General features: G+C 41.5%; 2 protein-coding genes across 8 annotated transcripts in view; both read right to left on the reverse strand.

Moving 5' to 3' along the window:
• POGLUT3 (protein O-glucosyltransferase 3) overlaps positions 1-325 on the reverse strand; it is a 20,409-nt gene extending 20,084 nt beyond the window's left edge. Inside the window, exon 1 of the mRNA XM_034665706.1 lies at positions 306-325. The gene's annotated coding sequence lies outside the window, so the exon portion shown is untranslated. The remainder of the gene's footprint in view (positions 1-305) is intronic.
• Positions 326-3,796: 3,471 nt separating this feature from the next.
• Positions 3,797-19,358, reverse strand: part of EXPH5 (exophilin 5) — a 70,174-nt gene continuing 54,612 nt past the window's right edge. For 4 of the 7 annotated variants that reach the window (XM_019797682.2, XM_034665704.1, XM_019797686.2 and 1 more), the window contains 2 exons: positions 15,578-15,713; positions 3,797-12,585 (listed from right to left, as the gene is read on the reverse strand). In XM_019797682.2, the coding sequence (XP_019653241.2) occupies positions 7,205-12,585; positions 15,578-15,713 (5,517 nt within the window). In that variant the 3' untranslated portion in view covers positions 3,797-7,204. The remainder of the gene's footprint in view (positions 12,586-15,577; positions 15,714-19,358) is intronic. The other 3 variants (XM_019797684.2, XM_034665705.1, XM_034665703.1) reach the window with 1 other exon arrangement.

Consider the following 19,358-nt stretch of genomic DNA (forward strand, 5'->3'; position numbering starts at 1 on the left):
GGCCAGCAGCCGCCCCGCCGGCCCGCCCCCGCGATCTCCGGGCCCCAGCGCCGTGCGCTCTGCCGGGGGTCAGCGGAGGGCGCGTATGGCTGCGGGAACCCCGCGCAGAGCAGGGCCCGGGGGCCGGCTCGGTGAGGCCAGGGATGCGAGCCTGAGCCCTCGGCCGCCAAGACCTGGTCTCGCCCGGTGCCCACCTCTGGTTCCTGGAGCTGTTCAACCGTTTGGAGGAAACCGCTTTGAAAGGACACCGACGCCAGTGGCGATGGCGTGGGGAGAGGGAAAGGGCCCCGCAGCGAAGAACTTACATGTCCTTTAGGGAGATGCCCTCAGCCGAGGAATTTCACTGGGTTGACATGGAGCAGAGCAAATGTCACGCCGCCTCTGCCAGCTCTGTGTTCCCGCGGGCACCAGCCTAATCCTGCTATCCTCCGTGCTGGGATTCCTCTCTTCTCCCTAATCTCCTTCCCCTACACTTTGCTTTTCTCAACACGTGTTTTCTGAGCATCCGATTTGTTAGGGACAAATCCCGAGGAAGCAGTTAGGCACTGGGGTATCAGAAGTCAGGGTGGTTGAAGGACTTGCCTTGAGCCACTTGCCAGAGCTTCACCTCTGTCAGGTGGTTCCTGTCCCCTGTAATAAATGAGGTGTGACTGGTCTTGGTCACTACTCAGAAGCTGGAGCTGGGGTCCAAGAAGAGGCTGGCAGGGGCCCTAAGCGCTGGCAGCCACTGTCATCCTCCCCCCCCCCATCATCTGATCCACATTTGTTAATTATTTTTGCTTCTTTCATTTGCTTATCGTTCAAATCTGTTCAAGGAAAATAAGCATTCTGCTCAGGCTGGGTGAGCCAGGGGGAACCCAAAGTGCAGAATGGACAGAGGGATTCTGCACCCTCTTACAGACCTCAATCCAGAAACGACAGAATCAGGCACCCCCTGTTCATCTCCTGCCTTTAATTGGGTTACTCAGCATTCTTGCTATGACCACCTTTTCCTAGGGCAAAATCCTCCCCAGTTCTGTTGTCCTATTTTAGTAATACTGAGCAGAGGTTGTGGACGGTGTTCTTTGTATTTTGGGAAGATTTTCAGAAACTGGTAGTAAATCACTGGTGAATCATAGGGCTAAAGTATAGCATTATTATTATTATTATTGTTATTATTATTATTATTACTTTCACTGATAAGTTTTAGTGTGGGGTTGTCTGCATGCTTTAAATAGAAAGCATTGCTGTGCTCTAGCTATCACTTTGAAAAATTGGGTAGAACACATTTTATTCACATTCTTTCAAAATCAAACTTTAAAAAATTTCCCAGAGAAATAATCTGAGGGTTAGCTGGTAGAGGACAATCATAAAATATGGCCTAATTTATTACATCATACTTGCGGTAACCCCCAGTATTTTTTGAGAACATATCAAGGAAGCCATATAATTGAATATGAACCCTTGTTTAGCAATGCATCTGTACCAACTTGTTTTCTTTCTCATTGTCATCCATATCTTTAAAATCATATCTCTTCAGATCAACCAATGCCTTGACTAGATTCCTTATCCTAAATCAAATTTCAAATACATATTCAATGCCTGCTATGTTTTAGACATTATACTTAGACTTTAGAGCTCCCGTGGTTGAGTGAAGAAAGACAGAGGCAGTGTGGTGGGTGCTAAAATACGGGGGTGGAGAACTCTGCAGGTCTGGAATTTTAGCCTCTGACAAGCGAACAGGTGAGCCTTTTTCATGGATGCTGTGGAAAGACACAAGACTCCTGGGTCAGAGACAAAGGGCTTTACTATTCATTGTCAGAGTTTCATGTTGGTTTGTGTCGGATCCCCATGTCCCCTCTTATGGGCAGAATTCTGTTTCTCCAAAATTCAGATGTTGAAGCACTAGGCTCCATGACCTCAGAATGTGTATTTGGAGATGGGGCCTTAAAAGAGATGATTAAGTGAAAGTAGGCCGTTAGGATGGGCTTCTATCCAATCGAACCGGTGTCCTTATAAGAAGAGGAAATTAGAGAGACGCCAGGAATGCTTGGGCACAGAATAAAGACCAAGGGAGGGTGCAGTGAGAAGGCAGTCATCTGCAACCCAAGGGAGAGACCTCAGGAGAAACCAAACCTTGTCAACACCTTGATCTGGGACTTTTAGCCTCCAGGACCGTGAGAGAATAAATTCTATTGTTTAAGCCCTCCAGTCTGTGGTATTTTGTAAGGGCAGCCCCAACAGACATATATAGTCCCCAGGTCTGGTGGGGACAATACAGAAGACCTATCATGGGTGTGTGAAGTGGGTTGCATTATAAGAGAAACACACCAAATTCAGGGGATTGCTGATTTCACAGCAAGGGGAATTAATCCTGCTCTTGGCCAGGAGGGAGATGTTATCTCATCCTTCAAGGTTGCTTGCTGCAAACAGACCTAAGAAATGGCTCAGCCAGTGGAGCATGCAACCCTTGATCCTGGGGTTGTAAATTCAAGCCCCATGTTGGCTGTAGAGACTACTTAAATCTATAATGAAAAAAAGAGAAACGGCACGTGTAAAGAGTGGTCAAGGACTTACATTCTTGGTATGCCCAGCAAAAATGTTCAAGACCCATGGCAGATTGCTTCTTCCAACGTAAGTATGCTTCTCCCCAACCCCTTATTGAACGTACCGCCCGACCCCCCACCTGGCCACAAGTAGCAAATGACATAATAGCCTCGTATGTATCCCTCCAGGTGTACATATGCATATGCAGCGTTTTTTTGATTAATGCTTTATAAAAAATGAGATTTTGCTTTCCTCCCTCAACAGTATCTCATGTAAATTCTCCTAAGTCAACTCACATAGTTCTACTTTATTCTTTATAACGGTTGCATAATATCACATATACGGATGTTTCATCAAATATCCAGTCCTTTCTTATCAAGTGTTCACTTTGTTTTCAGTTTTTGCCACAACAAACATCATAGCAATAAAAATTCTTACCTGTAAGTCTATATATACTAGTGCTCTTATTTCCATTGGAGTGATTCCTGGGGCAAAAAAATACAGTGATTCCGTGTATTGGTTCTCCCTGAATCCCTACCTTCCTGGTCGTAACAGAGATAGCAGCTCCCATGACAAGTCCGATTCCCTGGCATTGTCTGAGAAACTGCTGCTGGAATTTCAATGTAGTATCTGTTTCATTAGCCCTGTCAATGCAGTTGTGAGCAAACTGTACACGTTTTAATAAGTCCTCTTTTACCTGAGCCACCTAAAGAGGATTATATTTAGTCTACAACTAAAAATCCTGGCTGATCCAATGTATTTTTAAATGTTAATAATACTGCACATATTCAAGATGACAGCACTCTCCTGTCCTTGGTAGAGACAAAGCCTCTGGGTTGCTTTTCTAGAAAAGACATAAGATTGGTACAAATATATTAATTAATGAATGTTGCATGTCTTATATTTCAACTGTTAAGAACTGTTTGTCTTTCATCAGTGCTACCAGACAATGGATAACCCAACCCCATGCAGCTCCTTCTTCCTCTCACAGAGAAATGCCAGACGTTCTTCATTCCTCCTGTTATGCAACCAGATAGACTGATCATGTGTCACTTGACTGGTTTTGGATATAAATGAAAGAAGAAAGAAGCAAGTCACTGTGATTTTTTGAAACTACATATAGCTGATCTCATTCAGTAACAACCAGAGAGATTGTCTGAATGCTTTTGGCCCCCTTCTCCCCCACCACCTTTTTAGAATTTTTCCTGAAAGTTTCATGCTTAAAAATAATCATTTGAGGATGGGAATAAAAACCAGGTCAAACAGTGCATCTCTTTAAATCATTTATTTCAACACAGGCATTGTTTTAACAATGGTCAGAGCCTTGGAACACTTTTTATACCTAGAGAACAGGATTGAGGACAAATACATAAAAGGATTATTGACAACATCTTAACAAAAGTGCTTAAGGCTTACTTGTTTCAGAAACAGAGTCACAAAGAGCCCGTGAGTGGTAATACAGTCACAAACTTGCTGGGAATGTAAAATATTTACATATTTACCCTATACCCTTAAATGAGATATTCTAAAGCGATATCACTACTGTTAACAATAAACTCTTACCAGTAAGGCCTCTTTAACCTTCTGGCATTCCATAAAGTACAGTATTTTTATGGAGTTGGGAGTTTTTCAATTTTATTCCCATCTTCACCACAACCTAAGTGGACTTTCTTTTACTATCTCTAGTACATACATTTACCTTCTACACAAAATTGTTTTTATTCACTTTTCATCAGTCAGAACCTTGTTAGTAGCAGTTGGAAGTCTTATTAACATCCATGTATTTACAAATGTAAGGGGGTAAATTATTTAGAAGGAGGTCTCTAAAAATTAAAATAATCTCATTAAGACCCCTCCCCCCCACTTTTTGAAAGTAGGCTCCATTCCCAGTGTGGAGCCCAATGCAGGGCTTAGAACTCTTGACCCTGAGACCATGACCTGAGTTGAGATCAAAAGTCGGTCACCTAACCGACTGAGTCACCCAGGTGCCTAAGCCCTATTTTAAATAAACTTTACAGTATAAAATTGAAGTCTATTATCTAAACAAGTTAATAATTTAAAAGTACTTATTAAAATGGATTTCTCATGATTTACTCGATTCATGTGAATATTGATTATATCCTTTAGCACACAAGTGAGGGGTATAAAAATGACTATTATAAATTACTATAGTTGTACCAAAAATGAGTATTAAAAAGCAGCAGTTTGTATGTTCAAATACATAGAAATTTGCTATACTTCTTTAACGAAGTATTTTATAAAAGTATAAAATTACGGAAGGTGCTGTTTGTTTTTTTAAAGATCTACTTATTCATTTGAGAGAGAGAGAGAACGGGAGGGACTGAGGGAGAGAGAGAATCCTCAAGCAGACTAAGTGCAGAGGCTGACACGTGGCTCAATTTCAGGACCCTGAGATCATGACCTGAGCCGAAATCGAAAGTCGAATGTTCACCTGACTGAGCCACCCAGACACCCCTAGAAGTTGCTATTTTTATGAATTTTCTATTTCTTTGATTCTTGAGCCAGACCAACAAGCAAACATTACAAACAGTGCAGGTGAGCATCAGCCATCAGTTACCTTTGAATTCAAATAGGAGATGCCCGTGCAGGGCAGGAGGGCCTCAGAGTAATCGTCTATTCTCACCTTAAATCCTTTATTTAACTAACTGTTGATACAGCCTAAACTCAGTGAAAAATAAGCTAACTTCATTTCACCTTTTGTAACCTACATGTAAACTCAAGAGTATTTACTGAAATAGAATTTGCAAGCTGATTTTTCAAAAATTGGGAAGCTTAATATTAAAATATTAATATTAAAATAATATTAAAATATGAAAATATTTTAACTCTGATTATCTTAAAATTAGATGGAAAACATAAGTCATGGTTTATGAAACTTGTACTCAAATAATCAGATAAAAAGAAGGGGAAGGGGAAAGGTAGAATTTACAAACATAAATAAAAAAGAATAAAATGTTATTCTTTACCATTTAAATTAAAGTATCTAGAACAGTTGATTTAAAATTATATTATCAGTCTCTTTGGGCTTGATATGGGTCAGAGCCTGGACTTTAAAACAATTTACAGATTTAAGGAATAGCTTTCATGTTAGTTACCATGTTTATTAGTTTTGGGTTGCATGGGAATGATGTGAAGTCGCCCTGGTATTTTGCTTCCAGGGAAAGCAATGGTTAGGAGGATAATAATAATATAGTTCTTTCTTGCATTTCTATCAGTACCAGATCTCTGTATGTTTCACCAACACTATCATTATCCTTAATTTATATAGATGAAACAGACTAGCTGAGAAAAATGGAAAACAGAATTGGGTCAGGAAGCAAATATGAAGCAATTGGAATGAAATCCACTCACATGGACCCTCATAGCACTAAGATCCTGGATGGCAGGCCTCCTGTAGTTCTAGTGAACTATCTTCACCGCCATCTATTGGTGTTTATCCTATTAGGAGGGAAAGTTCCAGAAGTTCTGCTTGGCAACCAAAGAGTTAGAAAACCAAGTTATCAGTGGGGATGAAGAGTATTTAGTCTAGATATGTATTGAAGGAATCATAGCGACAAGCCCTTAGAAGCCCTACCTTGTAATTTCCTATGGCTTTGGTAAATGATCCTGCAAAGAAGCCAGTGAATCCCGGTGCGTCTGATCTGACTAAGCAGCATTTTAGGGGCTTGGACAAGGTTACCGCTTGATATTTGTGACTAAAACGTGCCCATGAAATAAAGCGTTCTACCCTGCAAATAAAGAAAATCCAGAAGTGGGCAGTCCTGGAGAAATGGGGAAAACCAGTTGGCGAGAGAGCTGCAGTGGGGATGTCAGTCCCACGAAGGATGTCCACTTACCTGCCTCCGCAGTCATGCTCCCTTCCTAAGCAGGAATTCCGTGGCCAAGCCACCCATTGTACCATCTCGCTACCTGGCCTGAGTCCTTGACTTGATTAAAATTCAGCCCTTAACAACTCAGCCAGTCCCTACAAACGTCTTCAAAGGTATTTCTAGGAGTACTAATATTTTTGGCTTGATAGGGATTCAGCTCCTCATCTATAACCTCAATAAATACATCAAACATCTGTCTCCCTGGCTTCACTATGGATCCAATAGGACGCCTTTATGAAAATTCCCTCATCTTTGAAAGGAAAAAAACAACCAACCCTAAACCTCCTACATGCCAGGTCAAACAGGATGATAACATTTACTCCACTATCATCATCCCTACACTTTATTTAACATCATGAATATAGGGTGTGGACTGGAAGGGGCAATATAGAATTTTCTAACCACTAACTTATTGAAGTTAATAGTTTGCATGTGCCTGCGGTATTAGGGTTTTGAATCACAATGAAATGTGTAAAAAGTTTAGGGAGAAAGTAAAGCAGAAAGACAAAATTGGAGAGCGAGGGGAGGAGAGGGGAGAAAGGCAAGAATATATACAGAGGGAGAAAACAGCAGAGAATCCCAAAAAATAAAAATTCATTTGCTCCAAAATTTAGGAAGCATATATATATCGTGTGAGGAAGGGAGGGAAGAGAATTTGGATTGTTTCAGGGCAGGTGCTGCGCAGACCTGATCTTTTTTATTTTGTCCTTCTCAAGGGCATACACATTTACACTTCATTTCCATTACAAGCTTCTGGTGGAAAGGTTATGCATTTTATTGACGAAGGCTCACAGTTCTGACTCTTTGTCATTTTCATCTAGATAATATTCATCATCCGTGGTTGTGTCTGTGTCACAATCTGAGTCCAATGGATTCTCTTCGTAGATATTAAGTGGTGTGCTTGGAGATAAGTCGTCTTCTGGCTTCTGGCTGCTGGGAGAATTTGAGCTGGATAGCTCTGTTGGATTAGGGGTGTAAATTACATCATCTTTCAGGAAGCCAGGGTTCTTGAGAAAACTTGGCTTCCATAATCTTCCTTGCGTGAGTGACCTCTTTACAGTCTCCAAGAAAGCCAATTGTTGTTCTTTCCCAAAAATTCCATAGTCAATGGGTCTGGATATAGATGTTGCAGACCTGGGGCCCATTTTTGTCCTGCTCCTACACAAAGCCCAATTTTCATTTGCATCACAGGAGGAAAGCTCAGAAAAGGATCTGAATCTTCGACCGTACCTGCTGTTGCTAGAGAACTCATTCCCTAGGGTCGGTTGACTCAGGGCATTGACAATAGATGTGCTCTCAGAAAAATGGCGCTCCCTGACTTTTGGAGGATGACTTTTGCGTACCAGATCACCATGCACACTGATGCTTTTTAAACTGTTTGAACGATAGGGGTGTGGTTCAGGTTCCCACTCCAGAGATGAAGCACTTTGTTGTTGCCGATAAGTGGCCAACGGGATGCTTACTCTGGATTTCTCTGCAGGCTCCAGTGGAAAAGGAGGGTTCGGTCTTCTCTGATGCTCAGAGAAGTCTGCTTCCCCGAGGCTGGGGAATGTGGGCTGGGCCAAGGCTTCTGAGTCTCTCTCCAAGGTCTGAGCTGCTGCTACATCTTTAGACCTCTCATACTTCGGTGATGATTCTGCGATACTTTTAGACTCACTCTGATGTAGCTGTGAGATGCTGTTAGGCTTCTGGTTGCTTAAATGTGTAGAAACTTCGCTGTTGGGTATTACACTAACCCGGGGAGAGTTCTCATACTTCTCCACATCCATTACATCGCTACTCAACCTGTGTTCATTTCTGGATTCTATGGACTTTGGAGTAGGCTCAGGGGACACAGGGTCGCACTCTGGTGTGCCAAGAGATAGACTGCCAAAGCCACAACGGTTCCCACTTTGGGGGAAGATAGTAGCTACATGTCTTCTGGGGCTTAAATCTTTAGCTGAGAACTTTCTGCTCACTTTGGACATGGCTGCCAATCTGTGTTTAACTGAAGATCTGTTTTTCCCTTTTTCTGGGTCATCCACGCTGGTTTTATATTTATTGCTTCCTTCAGGAAGTGAAGCTTGATCCCAGGCCAACTTCTGCATTTTGTCTTCAGCTTTGCCATTCTCTGTCCTACTTGCCTCCTGACTCCTTTGAGGGAGTTCTCTGGGTTCAGACTGGGAACTGTCTAAATCTGGTTCACCTGAACAAGTCCCTCCGTCAAGCTGTAAGTTATGCAAAGCTGGAGTAAGAGCAAAGACCTGGCTTTCCGAGTCAGAAAGTGCTTTACTAGTCTCTTCTTGGACATCTGTTCCAATTTCCCCTCTGACTTGCCGAGGCTGCAATCCACTGGCGCTAGCAACCATAGCCTTGCCTGTGGTATCTTTTTGAAGGCATTCTGCTGTTCCAGTAGCTGTCATGACCAAATTACCCGCACACTCCTCAGAACTTCTTACAGTTTGGGAATTTCCAACATTCTCTTCTAAAGGGGATGGAAGATTAGGAGGACCACTGTTACCTGATTTAATGGGCTGCTGACAGTTTCTTGATTTCTCTCCTGTAACTTTTTTTCCAGAAAGCTGTGATGAAGTATGCAGGGTTTCACTTTGCCATTTTTTCCCTCTCTCCTTTCTGCTCCGTGAATCGCCCAGAGGTGTTTTAGTGAAGTTATCTGGAGAAATCTCTCTAGTTTCCAATTCTCCTTTATGAAAAGAAACACCTGCCTCAGCAGAAGCCATTTCCTGTACTGTGGGCTCCGAAGGCCTACAGTCTGGGAAGGCAGTCGTATCTTCAGTGGTGTGAGAAAGACCACAGCTGTCCTCCGGAGCAGAGCTGACCAGCATCTTCTGACCTTCAGATGCAGGTGTTCCTGACTGCTCTTGCATAGAATAATTTAGTCTGCCCTTTTCAAAAGCATTAGGAAACATTTCAGTCTCCACTTTAGTGGATTCTGTAAGTGAATCGATTTGCTGTGTATACTTTTCAAGAATGTCACAGAATTTTTTGCTGTATTTCCTTGGCAGAGTGTAATATATTGAAACCACCTCAAGACATTTTACATTATCTTCATCACCAGAAACTGAAAACATACTAGTAGTCTTGAATTTATGTAATGTTTTCCCACTTTCTTTTCTTGACACATCTGAAGAAAAAGGTAAAGGGTCTTCATTTGAAAAGAGACCTGTCCTGGGGGAAGCAATTTTACCATCCTTTTCAGTGCATTCTTGAAAGTATTCCTTTTGGGGGGGTTTTCTGTTTAAAGAACCATCGCTGACAGGGGAGTTATTTTCCAGAGGGCTCATGACTGTCCCCCACGGTTTCCGTGTTAGAGCAGAAGCGTCTGTGCTTGAGAGCAAGCATTTTTCTCTTTCATCTGTCCCAGCTGAGGCATCTGGTGCCCCTAAAGGACAAGACACAGCCCTCTTAATGAGGAATGGAAGTGGCCCTTTTCTAATAGAAGCAGATCCAATGTTTTTCATATTTGTCATCCTCTTTGTGGCTTCAGGTACTTCTGAGACCGAGTCTGAAGCTGCTTTGGAACATCTGCTTTCTGCCTCCGAAGAGCTGGAACTGAGTTTGTTTGACGTGTACGTCCCCATGGGGTCTTCGACATTATTTCTGATTTGGAATGGAAGTGGTTCATTCCTAAAGGAAGAAGGCGCTATTTTACTTTCTGGCTTCCTGTTACTGATGAGAAAACTGGCTGATTTCCTTGGCGAGTTACAGTATGTTGTGGGAATCTCGGGTCGCTTGGAATTGCTTCGATTCCTCTCCCTGAGGTTACTGTCGTGGCTTGTAGGTGCTGATCCACTTTCTGTTTTGCTTAACTTTTCAAAACAGGATATGCATCGCCTTATTTTTCCTTTTCCTTTTCCATCCCTGAAGGGAGGGCGGGAATGGCATTTGACAGCATCAACCCCCTCATTATGTAAAACCACACAATTATCATTGCTCTTTCGGATTTCTGAGGGGCTGAGGGCAAACTGATCATTTTGGCATTTGCTATTATTGTCTTTTTGTTCTCTTTCTCCCAGAGGCGGATCTTTGCCTGAAGGACTTTTCCTGGAAAATACTGTCTTAGAAGGAAACACCAGAGCCTCAAGGGAAGACTTATCCAATGGTGAGGAATCGGGTGGTATACCAGATGACAGATCCGAAGAATCACATGGGATCTTGTGACCAGCGGCTGATTCGCTATAGTTTGTAGAATGAGTTGTGCTACATTGTTCTTCCTCAGCATCTAACACAGCAGGCTTTTCTGGAGACTGTGCGTTTTGATTACCAGCCTGTTCAGAGCTCCAGTGGTGATTTCTAATAATGCTCAAACTATCATCATGGCTTATTCTTACTTCCTGGTGACAACCTGGACTTGGGCTGGGAAAAGATATTCTGCTTTCCTGAATGAACGGAAGGGCAGTTGCTGAACCAACATTTCTATTCTCAGTATAATTCCTATCTTTTTTTAGTTCATTGGATTTATCTCTGTGTGATAGATGAATTTTGGATATATCTTTCCTGGCAATGACTCCAGGTGTCCTTTTTGAACTTACTGTGGTAGATGCATTCAAAGCAAATCCTTTGCTCTTGGCTAAATCATGGGAGAGGGGATTTCGAAGATCGGGGAAAGGGTTAGAGATTACAGTCTGTGCATCAGGTTGGGGTTCTTCACTTGGCATGTTTGTCTGGTCCATCTTGTTTAGTTGTTTATCTTCTTCCAAAATAGATTCATTCAAGTCTTTCTCATGACTCACTTCTGAAGCCAAGACAATGGGTGGGCTTTCAGTAAGAGGTGGAGAATCAACTGAATTTCTCTTGGTCACAGTGACTTCTGTATAGGTTTTTATTGGAAGAGAGGCAGGCTTAATTTTCTGCACAGTGACTGTGGGATTCTGAAAGATGGAACTCTGAGGATTCCCTCCGTCATCAGGAATCTGGGGGAAGGAAGTTTGAAATGAAGCTGCCAGAGTGTGAGCAATTCCAAATGGGTAGGCGTCTTGGTTCATGTGTACTTCTGCAGGAGGACTGCCCTCTTGACATACTGACCTATGAGATTTGATGTGATAGCTTGGACCCATCATAGGGCAAACATTTGGGATGTTGAAATGAGCTGACTGGCTCCCATTACCTTGTGGCACCTCCATGCTCTCCAGGGTGGACGTCTGAGAATCAAACTGCCAGGGATGTGGCTCTTCTTGATCTCTGAACATATCTGTTCTGTAACTAGAAGAAAATAATCCCCAGTGTTGAGAAGGCACACCATGGCCACGAGCAGCTAATGCACTATTTGCTTCCATTGAAATCGTTTCAAAGTCTCTGTCAGAAGGAGGGAAGGGATGCCTGCTTTGATGGAAGTCAGACCAGAAAGAGCCTTCTTCCTGTTGGTCCCAAAAAGGACTTTGTCTAAATCTCTGTTCCCTGTTTCGTCCAAAGGTGTTGCTAGAGAAAGATCTAGCAAATGGGTTTTCTTGAGGGTAGAATGGCATATTCTCTGAGTTCTCAAATGGGTCAGGACTCATTGCATTATCCATGGGGGCATTAAAATGAGCACCTTGGTAAACACTCTGTGAACGGTAAAATCCGTATCTCCTATTCTCCTGGAAACACCTGGGATATGCATACTGGTCGTTGGCGTCAATATCCATGGGTGACGGTGCCCTCAGGAACTCCTCCTGGCTCTGCCTGTCTCCAGAAGCATCTGATCTATTCCATATGATGGATGATAAAGGTGTTCTCTTTGGGCTCTGCTGGTGCCTTGGTGATAAAAACCCACTCTTGTTCTGAGTGATGGTTGGAAAATGTAAGCTTCTTGTTGTGAAATAGCTTGTAGCTGGTGAAGCCGATCGTTGCCTGCTGTCGAAACACAGAGAAGTACTACCAAAAGTATTCTTTTGCATGTAATCTTTTAGAAGTCTGGGCTCCCTTGTCCTGTACATATCATAAATTGTTTTTGTTCTAGGAGAAAAGGTTTTAAAACCTTCCCTAGGGGCTCCTGGCCTTAGGATGTCATAGATAGACATATTAGAAGTTTCGTTATAGTGGTTTTTGTGCCGTCCTGTATTACCGTGTGTGTTCCCCCTAGAGTAGAAATGACTGAACTGTGTTCTCGATCCATAGTTGAGCAGCGTTGTGGTCTTCACTGAGCTTGGACACTGTTCCTGAGCCAGTTTGTTATCCAAATCATCTAAAACTGAAAGGAGAATATGAGTCAGCTTTTTTGTATAACATCTTACCGTCTAACAATAATTTGAGTTGTTGGGGTCTCTCTTCAAGAAATAAAATTATTTAAAATTTTATTTTTATTTTTTGTTTTTTAAGTAGGCTCCACACCCAACGTGGAGCCCAATGTGGGACTTGAACCCATGACCCAGAGATCAACACCTGAGCCAAAACCAGGAGTTGGATGCCTAACTGACTGAGCCACCCACCAGGGTGCCCCTATAATTTTATTTTTATATAAATGTGATGACATTAATTTTGACTATGTTTTTAAGATATTCTGAATTTTTCAAGGTTGTGGTGGAAGTTTCTTTTTCATGCTTTTTCAAAATTAACCCTTGATAAATGCTTTAAAGACATAAAGATACATTTTTTTTCCTAACAACAAAAATTTAATTGTGTGTTTGGCTTTTTTTTTTAGTTCATCTTTTGTGTCACAAGGTAGCTAAAATATTTCCCACTATGTTTACCTCAGAGGATTGCAATAAAAATGAGAGTCTGTAAATAACACATGATTTCTCACTGGTACTGTTAAAAAAAACAGCTTTGCCACCAAAAGCTAACACATGTAATTTATACACATACTTATTTGGATGCATTTGAGCAATACAGAAAATTCAAAGTTCTATACAATATTGTTAAATGATATGCTAATGCTAGATTGTTTTTCCTGGAAAAACGAAGACCCATTATCTCCCCTATAATACAGCACTCTCTCTGTGTCAGACGCGGTTCTAAACACTTAACTTATTAACTCATTAAATCCTCACAGAACCTTATAAGATTGGTACTATTATAATTCTTGTTTTATAAATGAGGAAACTAGGCATGAACAGATTAGGTTGTCAAGGTGACAGGCTGTATGTCTCCTGAGTCCTGTGCCATAAAAGCTCACTTTTCATTCTCTCTTTTAATGAATTATAAAGATGATTTCACTGTAAGCTCACGATGATACAAGGATTTGGACTTGCTCTTGTTAAGCAACGTTGACTTTTCTCTCAGTGGCAAGGTTGGAGGGTGGTGTCCAAGTCAGAGCTCAGTGACCTCCTTATAATATGGAGGACCCTGGGGCAGCCCCAAACCCAGAGATCAAGCTTACAAGGATCCCAGCCTCTGCGACCTCAGACAAGTCACAGGATATTTTCAGTTAGTTGGTATTTCTTTGAATCATGTTTACTTCCTCCTATTTGACCTCTTTCCCACAAGAAAAACCTCTCAGAATTTAAATAGAACCATAATTGTTTAAGGTTTCAAGATTCCCGAAGGCCCATCCTGTCATGGATATATTTTACCATATTCATGTTACAATAAATACAAATAAGTAGATTACATATTTATTGAAGAAATGTTCGTTCATGACAATCAAATTGGGTCGGAGAAATAAGCTATAGGATTACTGAAATTGCTGAAGAAGCCACATTTTTCCTTCTTATGAGTTACATAAAATGGGGCACTCTCTCCTTGGTTCTTTAAAATTATTTGTCATTAAAAAATCTGATCTTAACTCTTCAATGACAGGGAAAGGGAGACATATCAGTATTTGTGAATGTGGGTGGGATGTATTTGTGGATATGTCAACTGTGTTCAGGGAGGTGCTAAAGAGATTTTTGATGTCTGTTCCAGATTTTCCCAACCCTACTGTATTTGTAAGCTGGTGTTAAATTTAAGTCTGCCGAGCCAGCAGAAGAAATAATCTTGAGAATTAAAAATCTATAACTAAGGAATTCTTCAGGGAATCATGCTGAGGAAAAAAATTATTTATCTCCCGTCTCTGAAATAACTCTATATATCCACGCACACACAAATCAAACAATGCCAAACTGCAAAGCGAGATAAAAAGAAAACAAGGTAATGAGTAAAAAATCTGTCTTTAAAACAAATTATAATAAAATCTGATTTCTATTCTCCTTTTCAAGCTATTCGTAGTTTTTTTCCCCTTAAATAAAGTCTTTTGCTGCCTACAAAAGCAATATATAAGAGAAAACACAGGAAAGTGTAACAAAAAGGTAAAATCACTTGGATTCCTCCCCAGATGTAACTACTCTAAACATCCCAATAGCGGGATTTTAAGTTATTCAAAAATGCCATTTTATTCATTAGTCTTGAGGTTAAAAAAAAAAATTCTGTCCTCCATTTCCTCTTTATTTTCAGAGAAGCCAAATCTCTCTCTCTCTCTTTTTTTTTCCATGTAATAAACAGTAGCTCTCCTGTGCCAGCAAAACCTTTGTTTTGTAACAGAGATTTTCCTCCGGGCCTCTTTTCTCTGAAGCAAGGTCTCTGCCAGGAACCATATAACTGCAAGGGTGACACCCCCACCCCCCAGCTGGACATCTCTCACTGACCACCCCACCTGTCCCAACTACAGCGCCCAGGGGAGGTCACTGCCTTTGCAAACCGAATTTAGTTTCTCAGGGTGAAGCTGGTGAGTGACTTCAGAGTTCACTGTCCCAGTGGTCAGGCTTATTTTGATACAGAATAACCTATGTAGAGGTGAGTTATGCTTATAGAATAATAAATCCATGTGCATGTGGTTAGTTTTGGAATGTTTCTGTTTTTATTGTTATCTGTTGTACAAGGTTAATTGTTCAACAACAATTAGGTTTCATCACATGTTTTGAGGTACTGATTGGGAACAATAAAGGTCGATTAAGAACAGTAAACTTTATAGACATATTTCTTAGAAATGCATTTCCTTTTACCTGAGGTTAAATATTAAACATTATTATCATCCCACTGATTTATCAGCCTTGGTCTGAGCATATTTGCTTAGATTATATTTAAATATAAGATTCTTGAATATTTGTGTTAATAGCATAAAACAGCTTTCTCTTCAGATAAGGTAAACAAAAGGATTTCAAAGAAAGTACAGGGGTTTGGTAAGTTTTGAGCATTTTAATGCACACTGTAATCATTATTTGCTGTAGTGCAGGGAGTGCCAAAGGCAGTTTCACGCATAGACTTACCTTGGAAATACTCATTTTCCAGCAGTGAGGCATCCCACGGGGACATGCCACTTCCCTCCCTCATGCCTGTTGGCCTGGGGACAAATGCACTCTCAACTGGTGGATTCTCCAGAGGTGAGCTGTGTATTTTTGCCTGCTAATTTTGAAACAGAAAATGCAGTATTATTTCTGGAACTTCCCTTGCCCGAATACTCACATGTTCCCAGAAAAATGTCCCAAACCTAAAATTCTTAGTCTAAGGACTGCAAATCAATTTTTCTAACACTTACTTGCAACTTATAATGTTTCATCATTTCTGTCATTTGCAAGTGATCACAAACTTCTCTATACCTGCACTAATTATTTTAGTATGAGTCTTGAAGCGATATATTGAGTTTCTTTCTGCCAAATACTCCTATAAACTTACATAGCACTACCCAAGTCTTAGGTAGTTTCCTGGAAAACAGGAAAGAAATTGACCTCTCTTGAATTGGGAGTGTTGTCTTCATGACCCCAGTGGCTGGAATTTTAGATTTCTTAGCACTGTCGCTGCTCTATCAAGAGCTGACTAGCTGAAGCTTGTAGCGGACCTCAAGATTTGTGAGCTTGATGCATTCAGAGGAAAACAAAAGGTATTTCTATCCGTGGAGTTCATGCAGAATGGCAGAAACTCTATGACTGACATAGGCAGCTGATACAGTTGTGAATCAAAGGTGCTAAAAAGTATGACCTTGTAAATGTTTGTTATCGTTACTGTTGTTGTTTTGAAACATCACTGCTCGTTTTACAGGGTTTAAGAGAATGATCATAGAGCTAATACTGTTTTCCTGTCTTTACAGCAACTCTTTATCTTGATTTCTCCGAATCCATCACTGACTTACTTTTAAGCTTTAATTTGCCTCCATGACCTTGGGGGATTGTCCACTCCCACACCTTCACTTTCTTTTGCCAAAACTCCGTTTGCATTTCCTCTGTCCCACCAGCTCTGTCACTCGTGATCCGTGATCCGCTCTAACTTGTTCTACACCTGTGCCTGCACAATATTAGGAATCACTTCCCATTCAGTCTCTGCTATCAGCTCACTCTGCTACCCAGTGCTTGCTGCTTGGATCCCACGTCCCCTCCAAGTTTTCTCTTTCCCTTTGATGTGTGCCATTACATTTCATCTCCCCTTGAACGCTGAAGATCAAATCTCTAATGTTTCCAGAGTTCCGACTTTTTACTTCCCCATCACAGGTCTGTCCAATTCCAAACCCCAGGTTCTCCTGATTTCTATATTCCTGGCAATCCAGGATTTCCACTCCTGCCTGTTTGTTTCTCGAGATCTAGGTCAGTTAATTTTTGTAGGAGCCCTGCCCACACTTACTGACGTACAGTTTTCAGTTCTATGGGCAAGGAATGGAATGGAGGACACACAGAGATGTATGACTAAGAGTGAAACAATCCTGTGATAACTTATGTAAGTCTTTGGGCATAATTTAACACACTAAGATAAAATTCAGAAGTAAACAAATATGAGAGGCGAAACATAACTACAGTGAGATACCAACTGGATAAAACCAATTGTAGTAAAACTGGAAACTGATCATTCATGTAGATTAGATGCATCTGAGTAAGAGAATAGCATTGTCTCTCAAGCATTTTAACACCCAAATGAACTTCCACTCTCCACTATATAGACCAGATCAGATCACAACCTTTTCAGCCTCCTGCACCATATGCTTTTATAATGAGAATTTATACTTCAATGAAAAATACTTGGATTGAGGGCTCAGTGTTCTGTGCCATGAAGTTGCCACCTCTCACAGCTGTGAAGGACTATTACCCCCAAGAGACCCTGAATACTACCCTCTTGGGTTATATGTCTGCCTGGAGCTTCTGTTTCAAGACCGATGCTACTCGTCCAACATGTTAAGGAGGCTTCTCACACACAGAGGTCAAAATATAGGACGAAGAGAAAATAAGGAGAGTTTATTTACACTCGACATTAACTCTGCAAGGATATTTTGTTCACTGATGAAATGGTTAAAAAAAGTAACTGCTAGTCAATGGTAGGTACCAGGCATACAATCACTGCTCTATAGATCCCTTTTGTTTGAGCTATATATGAATACTCTTATTAATTATTATTATTACTATTATTATTAGCAGCAGCAGCGACTGCACATTGAATAATCTAGGCCATGTGCTTAGGGTTTTATACAGGTTAGCTTATTTCATTATCTTAACCATGCTATGAGGTTGGTACTATGATCATTCCCACTTTGGGAAAAACCACACTTGGGAAAAATGAAGTTTCAAGAGGTCGTGTCATTTGCTTCAGGTCACACTGGTGGAGGGAAGGATTCCTTCCCCATCTCTGAGATTCCAGAGCCCAGGCTGAATCACCTCTCTTTACCATTTTATTAGTTTATGAGTATACTATGTCCGAGCTGGAAGCATCTTTTGAGTCCAAATGCGCCAAATGCAGGTCTGAGAGCTGCTGAAGACGTTTCCTGGTACTTAGAATGGAGGTAAATCCCTCCAGGGCCCGGAGCACACACCGACCCTCAGTCGGGGCTCTGTTTTGGATTCAGAATCCTCCTCAAAACAGAGTTCTGTGCCATGAAGTTGCCATAAAAGATGAAGCCTTGTTCCCATTCCTGGCCTCGAGGATGAGGTTCAAACACCCCCATGCAGCAAAATCCTGTTGAAGTGCTCTTCCAACCTTTAATTTCAGCCACTCCTCCCCAACTCTCTTCCAGGGAGCTGTGCTCCAAGCTCCCCACACCCAGTTCTCCAGAATGCCAAGCCCTTCCTCCTAGACCTCCACGCCTCTGCTCCTGATCTTTGCTCTCTTTTCTTCTCCTGGAAATTAGCAATGCATCCCTCAGAGTCCGGCTCATGGATCACCGCCTCTGTGAGCCCTTCTCCCCGGAAAGAATTAGTTGTTACCGCAGTGGTTTTGTGCCTGTTATACCTGTGATGTCCTGTTGAAGTTGTTGACATGCTTTCCACTTTTACTTTGCCACTAGACCTCTTCCCTTCCTGCCTGCCACACATTCCAGTCCCCACCCTGATCCAGGAAATCAGGGATTTGAAGACAAAGGGGTCAGGACCCTGGAAACAGACCAACTTCTACAATAACTCAAAAAGCCTAGTATTCGCCTCTGTGTCCTGAGCACCCAGCTCAGCATCAGCAGGTAAAAGACTCACTGAGATTTACTGAGCTGGATTCCAACACCATCTTGCCACCATCCCTTTGTCCACTGCTGAACTTCTCTACCACATTTTTGTCCAGTTCCTTGACACCAACCAGCTTATCTTTGAACAAAATCACTCATGTATTCCATTTTCAATATACTTTCAAAACACTCTCTCGCACTGGATCCTTAGAACAAGTTTGCGAATTAAGTAGGGATTATCATTCCCATTCTGCAGCTAGAAAACGGAGTCTGGGGTAAGTGCCTTACTTAGGTCGTAAGAATAATAAACGGGAGCCCTGGCTGCTAACACTCATATGATCTGACCCCTAACCCTGTTCTTTCTATTATGTTGCTTTTTACTGGTATTCTACTCATGGACATGATCTTCCATTAGATGACAAACTCCGTGGACAAAAACCTTGCTTTACATGTTCCAAGCCCTCCATGCACACGCAGCTATGGACTGACTAATGCTATACACCAAGGTAGAAAATTACATATATGAGATTTCTAGTAAAGATCATTACAAAAATCGAGACACTGAGTGTTTACAAAATTAGGACTTGGAAAAGCATGTCTGAGGCAAGAAAGTATAATGGTCAAACACATGAGTTCTA

Source organism: Ailuropoda melanoleuca, chromosome 8 (genome assembly GCF_002007445.2).
Source record: "Ailuropoda melanoleuca isolate Jingjing chromosome 8, ASM200744v2, whole genome shotgun sequence".
Lineage (NCBI taxonomy): Eukaryota > Metazoa > Chordata > Mammalia > Carnivora > Ursidae > Ailuropoda > Ailuropoda melanoleuca.